Source organism: Zea mays, chromosome 4 (genome assembly GCF_902167145.1).
Source record: "Zea mays cultivar B73 chromosome 4, Zm-B73-REFERENCE-NAM-5.0, whole genome shotgun sequence".
Taxonomy (NCBI): Eukaryota; Viridiplantae; Streptophyta; class Magnoliopsida; order Poales; family Poaceae; genus Zea; species Zea mays.
The window spans coordinates 200,876,440-200,887,854 of NC_050099.1; the positions used below are offsets into that span (position 1 = coordinate 200,876,440).

At 46.9% G+C, this 11,415-nt stretch overlaps 1 protein-coding gene across 1 annotated transcript; it reads left to right on the top strand.

Moving 5' to 3' along the window:
• Positions 1-4,880: 4,880 nt before the first annotated feature.
• Positions 4,881-8,945, top strand: LOC100384258 (uncharacterized). Its single transcript, NM_001176824.1, is given in 4 exon segments — positions 4,881-6,069; positions 6,150-6,282; positions 6,366-6,450; positions 8,336-8,945. Coding segments are annotated over 4 exon segments (1,401 nt in total). The 5' UTR covers positions 4,881-5,089; the 3' UTR covers positions 8,539-8,945.
• The last annotated feature ends 2,470 nt before the right edge of the window (positions 8,946-11,415 follow it).

The window sequence follows — 11,415 nt, forward strand, 5'->3', positions numbered from 1 at the left end:
GCCTATGCTACTTACCATGGCTTTAAGCTTTATCAAATGGACGTGAAAAGTGCCTTCCTCAATGGACCAATCAAGGAAGAGGTCTATGTTGAGCAACCTCCCGGCTTTGAAGACAGTGAGTATCCTAACCATGTCTATAAGCTCTCTAAGGCGCTTTATGGGCTCAAGCAAGCCCCAAGAGCATGGTATGAATGCCTTAGAGATTTCCTTATTGCTAATGGCTTCAAAGTCGGAAAGGCCGATCCTACACTCTTTACTAAAACTCTTGAAAATGACTTGTTTGTATGCCAAATTTATGTTGATGATATTATATTTGGGTCTACTAACGAGTCTACATGTGAAGAGTTTAGTAGGATTATGACACAGAAATTCGAGATGTCTATGATGGGGGAGTTGAAGTACTTCTTGGGATTTCAAGTGAAGCAACTCCAAGAAGGCACCTTCATTAGCCAAACAAAGTACACTCAAGACATTCTAAACAAGTTTGGGATGAAGGATGCCAAGCCCATCAAGACACCCATGGGAACCAATGGGCATCTCGACCTCGACACGGGAGGTAAGTCCGTGAATCAAAAGGTATACCGGTCGATGATAGGTTCTTTACTCTATTTATGTGCATCTCGACCGGATATTATGCTTTCCGTATGCATGTGTGCAAGATTCCAAGCCGACCCTAAGGAAGCTCACCTTACGACCGTAAAACGAATCTTGAGATATTTGGCTTATACTCCTAAGTTTGGGCTTTGGTATCCTAGGGGATCCACATTTGATTTGATTGGTTATTCGGATGCCGATTGGGCGGGGTGTAAAATCAATAGAAAGAGCACATCGGGGACTTGCCAGTTCTTGGGAAGATCCTTGGTGTCTTGGGCTTCAAAGAAGCAAAATTCGGTTGCTCTTTCCACCGCCGAAGCCGAGTACATTGCCGCAGGCCATTGTTGCGCGCAATTGCTTTGGATGAGGCAAACCCTGCGGGACTACGGTTACAAATTAACCAAAGTCCCTTTGCTATGTGATAATGAGAGTGCAATCAAAATGGTCGACAATCCCGTCGAGCATAGCCGCACTAAGCACATAGCCATTCGGTATCATTTTCTTAGGGATCACCAACAAAAGGGAGATATCGAGATTTCTTACATTAATACTAAAGATCAATTAGCCGATATCTTTACCAAGCCTCTTGACGAACAATCTTTTAACAAACTTAGGCATGAGCTCAATATTCTTGATTCGCACAATTTCTTTTGCTAGATTGCACACATTGCTCTTTTATCTACCCTTGATCATGTCTCTTTCATATGCTATGACTAATGTGTTTTCAAGTCTATTTTAAACCAAGTCATAGGTGTATTGAAAGGGAATTGGAGTCTTCGGCGAAGACAAAGGCTTCCACTACGTAACTCATCCTTCGCCGTCACTCCAAGCATCTCTCCATTCTTAGGGGAGAAAGCTTGAGCACCAAGCAAAAGGACTTCATCTTTGGTATAATCTTAACTCATTCATTTATGACCAAAGGGGAAGAAAGTACTTTAAGGGCTCTAATGATTCCGTTTTTGGCGATTCATGCCAAAGGGGGAGAAAGTAAGAGAGCCCAAAGCAAAAGGACCGCACCACCACCAATTTCAAAAACTTAGTGTTGAATATTTTCAATTGGTATCCTATTGTGTTCAAAAGGGGGAGAAAGTAGTATTTCAAAATGATATATCAAAACCCTCTTGAACACTAAGAGGAGGATCTCATTTAGGGGGAGTTTTGTTTAGTCAAAGAAAAAGCATTTGAAACAGGGGGAGAAAATTTCAAATCTTGAAAATGCTTCTCAAAATATTATTCATTTACCTTTGACTATTTGCAAAAGAACTTTGAAAAGGATTTACAAAAGAGTTTGCAAAAACAAAACATGTGGTGAAAGCGTGGTCCAAAATGTTATAAGTAAGAAACAATCCATGCATATCTAGTAAGTAGTTATATTGGCTAAATTCCAAAGCAACCTTTACACTTACATTATGCAAACTAGTTCAATTATGCACTTCTATATTTGCTTTGGTTTGTGTTGGCATCAATCACCAAAAAGGGGGAGATTGAAAGGGAATTAGGCTTACACCTAGTCCCTAATTAATTTTGGTGGTTGAATTGCCTAACACAAATAATTGGACTAACTAGTTTGCCCAAGTGTATAGATTATACAGGTGTAAAAGGTTCACACTCAGCCAATAAAAAGACCAAGTTTTGGATTCAACAAAGGAGCAAAGAGGCAACCGAAGGCACCTCTGGTCTGGAGGCACCGAACTGTCCGGTGTACACCGGACAGTGTCCGGTGCGCCACCGGACAGTGTCCGGTGCACCAGAGGACTTCAACTCGAACTCGCCACCTTCGGGAATTTCTCAGGCCGGCGCGCTATAATTCACCGGACTGTCCGGTGCGCCAAGGAAGAACGGCCTCAGGAACTCGCCAGCTTCGGGAATCTCCAACGGCTAGTCCGCTATAATTCACCGGACATGTCCGGTGTGCACCGGACTGTCCGGTGCAATTCCGGAGCAACGGCTATTCGGCGCCAACGGCTACCTGCGACGCAATTAATGCGCGCTCTGCGCGCGCAGAAGTCAGGCGCGCCCATACTGGCACACCGGACAAGGAACAGTGCATGTCCGGTGTGCACCGGACATCCAGGCGGGGCCACAAGTCAGAAGCTCCAACGGTTAGAATCCAACGGCAGTGATGACGTGGCGGGGGCACCGGACATGTCCGGTGTGCACCGGACTGTCCGGTGCGCCATCGAACAGGCAGCCTCCCAACGGCCACTTTTGGTGGTTGGGGCTATAAATACCCCAACCACCCCACCATTCATTGCATCCAAGTTTTCCACTTCCCAACTACTACAAGAGCTCTAGCATTCAATTCTAGACACACCAAAGAGATCAAATCCTCTCCAAATTCCACACAACGCCATAGTGACTAGAGAGAGTGATTTGCTTGTGTTCTTTCGAGCTCTTGCACTTGGATTGCTTTTCTCTTTCTTGATTCTTTCATTGCGATCAAACTCACTTGTAATTGAGGCAAGAGACACCAAACTTGTGGTGGTCCTTGTGGGAACTTTGTGTTCCAAGTGATTGAGAAGAGAAAGCTCACTCGGTCCGTGGGATCGTTTGAGACAGGGAAGGGTTGAAAGAGACCCGGCCTTTGTGGCCTCCTCAACGGGGAGTAGGTTTGCAAGAACCGAACCTCGGTAAAACAAATCCACGTGTCACACTCTTCATTCGCTTGCGATTTGTTTTTCCACCCTCTCTCGCGGACTCGTTTCTTTATTACTAACGCTAACCCGGCTTGTAGTTGTGTTTATATTTGTAAATTTCAGTTTCGCCCTATTCACCCCCCCTCTAGGCGACTATCAGTTCTCCACATGTAGATGAGTGTTATCGTCATAGATATGATGTTTGTCATCAATCTTTGTTTCTAAACATCCTATTAGTTATTATTTTTTGCAGGTGCTTCTCCCCAAGAATCCATTTGCTCCAACATTACATTTTAAAACACCCATTGAAGCTCAATGTCCGCCTAAGTCCATATATGCAATTCATGATAGCAAGTTCTTCTGTTTATTGGCAACACCCTAGTGGAATGTCGCCTCCATGGCCACCGCAGAGCGGTGGTGACCGAAGAGATAGCGGCAGAGGCGTCCCTCGTGGGCTCTACTCCTATCTTGAGGTATGAAGTCTTTATCTTATGAGATGAGATAAGAGCCTGTGTTATTGTTCCAGTATAAGGTTTATAACGACATTGGTTGTACCATCTGTTTTTGCGGTAACTTATTTTTTTTATCATGCAATGCATGTGACTTGAAACTTTATGTTAGCCTTGTGTTGCTTTCTGCCTTAATGCACCTGTAGCAGTGTACTGATGACATTCTTGTGGACTCTAAAGTTTTGTTCGTCTAGAATGGTAATTTTGTTGTCATTCATCTTAGTGCAACTGACGCTAGATTTAGAATGGTAATTTTGTTGTCATTCATCTTAGTGCAAGTGACGCTAGAGTACATCTAGCATCTGTTTCTAATTTACAGGTTTCTATATTTTTGGAAAAAGGTTAAACGTCTGGCATAGAGTATATTGCTACTTAACAATAACATTCAAATGTTGTTGTATGGCACCAACGCTTCATGGTAACATATAGTATATTGCTACTTAAAATGATTGTCATAACATCCATTTAAATGATATATAGAAACCATAACAACGCACGAACACCTAACTATCATATATAGAAGTCTGCATAGTATTTATGGTTGCAATGTAATGGTCTTTTACAACACATGTACACCCGCCTAGTATATCATATATATATATATATATATATATATATATATATATATATATATATATATATATCCCATGAATCATGTTGAAAACAAGCAAATCCCACCTATTTACCATAAAAACAAATCCAATTTGCAACCAGAAATTGAGGCCCCACGAGGGCGATTGTAAAATCGCAGTCCACCCGATCACGGAGCAAGTCAAGACCCCATGTGGAGAGTGGGAGGAAGCGTAGTCCACGGTCCACGTCCATACCAGATGGTCCGACCCAAATTAAGTAGCCCCACTAATTGCGGCGCCAACAATCATCGACGACCGAACCCCACAGCCAAATTTCCCGGAATACCCTTCGGCCGGACTCGATACGCATCAGGCGTGAGCGATGTGAAGGGAATAAATAAGCGCTGGAAAGGAGGGACTGATTGGAGATTTCCACCAATAGGATCACGCGTCACGTAACCCCCGCGTAGGGCCACACATGCACACGCGAATGGCGAACCCACCACCGATTAAGCCCTCCAGAAGGAAAATTAAACCAGGAAATTATCGATTGCTTCTGTCAGTGTGTGCGTGTTTTGTTTCTAGTGATAGCTTTGCTCTTGCTCGCTCTCCTCGCCTGGGCGACTGGACTCCGTGTGCGCCTCCTCCTTCATCCACTGCGCCATCTCCTCCAGCTGCAGCAGGCCGGCGCGGCGTTGCCTCCGCTTGCTCCCCCCTCGCGCTCGCCGCCGGCATTCCGGCAGTTCCAGCTCCGGACGTTCCAGAGTGTAGCGCCGCGATGGGTGACCCGAGCGCCTCCGCCGACCCCGCCGCCGCGCGCCACCACCTCTCGCCACAGCTCGCGGGGCAGCCGCCGGTGCCGCGCTCGCCGGCCCCGCTCGACCTGGCCTCCGCCGCCGCGGCGTCCGGGCACCGCCGCCTCTCGCCGTCGCTCCGGCCGCCGGCGCACCCGCAGGCGCGCCTCCCGTCGCCCTACGGCCAGATCTCTTCGCCAGGCGCCGCCGCGCACCACGCGCTCTCGCTCTCCCAGCCGCTCTTCTTCTCGCTCGACTCGCTCCCGCCGCCGCCGCCGCCGTACGCTGATCTGGGCGCCGCGCCCGCCGTGCCGGCGCCCTCCCCGCCGCCGTCGACCTCGGACCCGCCGCCGCCGCTCGGCCTGCCGCCCAGGAGGTCCGGCCACCGCCGCTCGCAGAGCGACATCCCCTTCGGCCTCGCGCAGCTCAGCCCGCCGCTGCCCCCGCCGGCACCGGTCAAGCGCGAGGTCGCCACTGCGGCCGAGGGCGGCGACGGCGATGACGCCGCCTTCTTCGACCTCGTCAACGCCTACATGGACCTGGACGGTCTGGACCCGCTCAACTCCTCTGAGGACCGCCACGACGACCGCGACAGCCGCGCCAGCGGCACCACGCGCGCCGGGAGCGCGGCGGAGAGCAGCGAGAACGAGGCGGAGAGCCAGTCCACGTCGGCGGACAGGAAGGACGGGGGCAAGTCCCGCCATTGTCGCAGCCTGTCCATGGACAGCTTCATGGGCAAGCTCAACTTCGCCGCAGGGGATGAGTCTCCAAAGCTGCCGCTGCCGTCTCCTCGTGCCAGTGGCAGCCTCACTAGGAGCGGGAGCGGCTCACTGGAAGGTGGTGCTGTCGCGCTGTTTGACATGGAGTTCTCCAATGGAGAGTTTACTGAGTCCGAGAAGAAGAAAATCATGGCGAATGAGCGGCTTGCTGAGATAGCTTTGACGGATCCTAAGAGGGTCAAGAGGTGTGCATTTCTTCATATACTGGGTAAATTTCTCTCATTTCCTGAAATTGGGCATTCTGACTCGTGGGATTTTTTTTCAGGATTCTGGCAAATCGGCAGTCAGCAGCAAGGTCAAAGGAGCGCAAGATGAGGTACATTCAGGAGCTTGAGCATAAGGTGCAAGTGCTGCAGACAGAGGCTACGACACTCTCAGCACAGTTGACAATGCTGCAGGTTTGTTCTCTAGAGCTGCTGGGGATTTCGATTCAACCTCTAATGTGATGTTTTTAAGTTGACCTTGCTGTGCTTGTTTGCAGAGGGACTCAGCTGGACTGGCTACTCAGAACAACGAGTTGAAAATTAGGCTGCAAGCCATGGAGCAACAAGCACAGCTGAGAGATGGTAAGCTTGTTGTGATACTCATCTGCATTGGCCCCATGTTTCCTAGTGGCAATGGATAAAAGCAAGAATTTCTTGCTTCAAAAGCTAACAAATGACTAATGTACCTTGCTTTGGTCATTCGGTTGGATTTCCAAAATTCAGTTGCCAAGTTGCTCATAGAAGTTCCTTATGCATGGATTGCTTGCTGTTGTAAATCTTGTGACAGTATTTTTGTTTTGTTTTGTGGTTGACGCATCTCGTTCTTCAGATTAATGTTAGTATAGAGTATAGCCATTTGGAGTTTTTCCATGTGGGATATAATAAACTTCTGGGTTGAGTTTTGGTATTACTTAAGCTGCATACATAACAATGTACTTTGTACATCACAACCGGCTGCATATGCTAAGTTCTACAGCCTTTTTGTGCTGACACTACATCCAATCTAACATGAAAAAAAATCTGATTTGTTAACTCTTCGTTGATCATCAATTTTAGAGTTAAACTCATTACGAGACCTATGACACTGCTTCTGTTAATGCTAGTATGTGAAAATGGCCAGAGTGAAACCCACCTGACATAATTTGTCAATTACTAGGTACATCCATAAATTTCTTTTGGTCATAGGCTTTTGATATGGACCATGAAACGGGCTGTTAGTTCCAGATTGGCTGGTAACATCAAATTTGATTATTTGATGGATGATCAGAAACAGCAGTCATATCCTACAGAAGCCTTGTGTGGAGATTAAATATCATGTGTCATGACTCTTAGCATCTTCAAGGAACTTATCTATATATTTATTTGTTTTTTATATGCATGCTTATTTGGTTTAACCAAAAATGATATGTGGTCTTCAACAAAAGGTGGAAGTATCATTTGCTGATTACGATGATCACATAGTATATGATCCATATCCAGTTTAGTCTGGTGCACTGTGGGTGTGTTTGGATCATGGCGTGATAAACTTGCCTGCGCCAGGGCATTTGATTTTGAGCACATGGGGTCGGATGCGCATGGAGGCATCCAAACACGCCCACATGTATGCCATGTTTTGCTTTGGTCTCCCTTTCTTATTTTGACAAGTTCTGCATTAATGTATCCTAACATTTGCTAAGTTGTTAGTAAGAGACTTTGCCTTTTCTTTTCTTATTAATCAGCGAAATTTATTTTAGAAATTAGCGAAACATGATTTAAACTAAATTACACCCCAATCCACTTCAATACATGTGCATTCGGGTGAATACGTGAGTATCCAAATAAGTCCTAAGGGTGTGTTTTGCAGTGCAACCATTACTGACTCGTGTTAGACTTGATAAAGGCTTAGGCACTGCAGAGGTACTGTTTTGGCAATCACACCTGGCATGATAAAATGCCGGTTTCTGTGCACGGCGAGTTGATTCCTCTGTCATGACGATTGGTGGTACTATTTTAGTGACAGCTAGGCTTACCACTAGAGCTTGTATGCATGTTTGCACGAAGACTTTGCATAGGAATCCTATATGTTTGTACTGTTGTGTTGCCGTCATGTTTGGTGTCGATCTCTCTGCCTGCTAATGGCCATTCTGTGAATTGGTGATTTTTGGGGGTACTTGCTCAGCCTCGATATAATGGTATTTCTTTCTTTCTTTCTTTCAAGTCTTCAGGTTCAGTGAGTCGAGTTGGCGATGTTTTCTCAGTTACAAATGTAGCCACTCTTGCTTCCACGATGCTGGGTGCATGCATGCTGCCCTTTGAAATCACCATTCGAGGTTTCTGTCGCTGGAGAACCGATACAGTGACGATGCATGCACTAGTGCCTGCTGTATTATTTTAGCTTCGCTAATCTGTTGCAGTACCGACATACATTTATACAGTTCTTGTTGTTATTGTAGTCTGAGGTAATCCATGTGATTAATGCTCTGTGCAGCCCTGAATGAAGCGTTAACGGGCGAGGTCCAGCGTCTGAAACTCGCAACTGGGGAGATGACCGATGGGCCTATGCCGAAGGGCCTGCAGCAGCAGATGAACTCCCAGATGCTGCAGCTCCAGCAGCTGCAGATCCAGCAGCAGGCGCCCCCACAACAGACGCAGCAGCAAGGCCAGCGACAACAGCCGCAGAAGTCGGCGTAAAGACCGTGGCTGAGAGGAGGACGCGGAAGCGAATTGAGCATTGGCCAAGGCCAACTGAAGGATGCCGGGTGGGAAAAGAAAGAACCCCAATCTTTTGCCGTATATATATATTATCAGACAGGTTGTAGGATAGCAGCAACAGCAGTAGGGCGGGCGAGGGACCCCGTTGGCCCCGCGCGATTTGAGTTGTTTTCGCCGGATACCGTAACCTTAGCTGGAGTCTGTCGTCGTCTTGGTGTCGTGCCTGCCTGCCTAGTGTTGATGAGGCGTCTTGGTAGCGTCCCTTGGAACGCCCTCTCGGAGCCGGAGGTGCTTCTTTTGCTTCTTTTGTCTATATAGATAATTATATGTGCATGGGAACCTGCGTAGTACTGCAGTTATTATTATTATCATTGTTAATTTATTATATCTATAGAGTCTGTGGACTGTTGAAGGGGTGGGGGGCTTCCCAACCCATGGCAGGTTCGTTGCTCGTCAGCCATTGGCTGCTGCTATTGGTTTGCGTTGCTTGGTAGCAGCAGCACATGGTGCCTGACAGTGCTGCCCACACTGTGTAGTGGTTGGTCTACGTGAGACGTGATGCAGGGTGGTGGTGGTTGGGCGTCCTTGTCCCTGTGTCTCCTGGATATGCAGCGCATATGCTTTGCTTTGCTTCGCTTCGCTGCCGGAGTGCGTGCGTTTCGTGGAGTCCTGGCGTGGCATGGACTGTGCTGTGCCCAAAGCTGCAATAGTGCAGATCGTGGTTTAGAATCAGATGACGATCGCTGACCTCTGCTGTTCGTCGTCGTCGGGGCTGGAGCATGCATGCGATGCGGCAGGGGTGCAAGGCCCGATCAGACATTGTATCCGAGCGACTGAGCGAGGCAGTTCGGCACTTGGGCTGGGCCGCCGGCCTGTGTCATCGAGTTGGGCCCTTGGAGCCTGGTGGTTGGATCGCCACGCGCGAATCCACCCCCTCTGGCCGGTTGGCATCATCGTCTATCTATTGTCGCGTACTATACGACCTAGTCCACGTGCATTCTCGTGCTCAGGAAGCCGAGACCTGACCTTCGCATTCAATTCAACCTTGTCCGTCCTCGCTGCTGGTCGCTAGCATCTACGTACCCCCCCCCCCCCACCGTGGTTGGTACGCGCATATTATTATTAATCTTGGTGACAAAAGGCAAACAGCACGAGTTCTCCAGGCCAGGAGCGTGTTGCACGCACGATCGAGACAAGCCGACAACGCCCGGACGGACGTGCAGAGCAGCAGCGGCTTCGAACAAAAAGTCACCGATCCCATTCCGAGGGATGGATCGGCATTCGTTTTCCCTGTTCGTCGTCTTCCAAGTACCACTACCGAGTGTCTAAAGCACTCACAAAATCTGAAAAAATTCGACGAAATGTTTTTTAAGTGTGACATTAGATAAAGAAGGCTCGATAAACTGTACATCGGTAACGATTTTTTTGTCGAGTATTTTTTATCGGACATTCGATAAAGACTTGATGAATTCTACATCAACAACGACTTCTTTATCGATAAGGTCAGGAGTTCTAGACAGTTTGTTCATCCAAGCTGAAAGACGGCGATACAGTTTATGTGCCGCCACAACGTACAGTGGCAACGAAGTCGATCGGATGATGCAAAGTTTCTACGGTCTGAGATCGGCTACCGTCAATGGACACGCATGCATAGTCTTTGGACGGGAGCTGGAATTCCAACCCTGGTTTCCCTTGCCGTGGTAATGGCACCCCCATTGACGTGCACCGTGCATGCATAGTATATATGCACTGCTCCTATCTGGTAACTAGCACGTAAAGTTCCCTGTGACGACTAGCGTGTGGACGGACTGTTGTGTACTTGTGTGGGCTAACCGTGTAGGATGCAGTAGCTTGGAAAAGCTGATTTATTACGCAAGGAGACGTGTACGCCAAGTAATTAATGCTCGCTGAGTCCTGACCACACCGATGCAGATTAATTGCGACATCTATATCGGACTGGTACTTAGCATACATCACTAAATGTCTCAATCTTTAGTCCTAATTGAATAAACCGATACTAAAGAGAGGACTTTAGTACTGATTATTAGTACCAACCGGTGATACTAAAGATGTAACCTTTAGTACTGGTTCATGCTAAGAATCAATACTAAAAGATCACCTTGTAGTACCAGTTGTAAATTCGAACCGGTACAAAAGACTATCTTTAGAACTGGTTCTAGTCAAGAACCGGTACTTACTACAAGTTGGTTTAAGGGCATATTCTTTACATTTTAATATATATATATATGGTAGGTATAACGGGAGCCCTGGGCTTCCAATATTTAAAGGAAGCCCAGATCAATCATCCCTGCAACCTGGTTCAACCCAGCGCACCGTGCACCAACCACGTCCACGTCTGTGCGCGCAAAAAAAGAATGCATGCATGAGTCAAACACGTCTCTTGCATGCGCATAAATTTAGGAAAAATATGTGTGGCGATTTCTATTTTTAAATGATTTATTTCCTCCATAAATTTAGGATCACTGCAACAGTCATGCAACTAGACTCGTAAGGACCATTTTATGATATATACTGCTACTAAATATGCTACCCTATGTAAATAATTATATAATTCGGTATACTGCGTAAAAATCTGTTACCACCTGAATGCACACGAATTTATGATGAAAATAATGTGCAATGAAAGGAAATGAATTGCACGCATATAAACAAAAAATCATATTTAATGTTTTATTTCCTTCATAAATATAATATCCCTCCAACAGCCATGCAGCTAAACACATTAGATCTAGTTTATGATATATATTGATACAAATTATACTACATGATCTAGCTATTTATGCAATTCGTTACACTGCGTAAAAAATCTGGCATGTTGTTCACTGGTGGACGCAT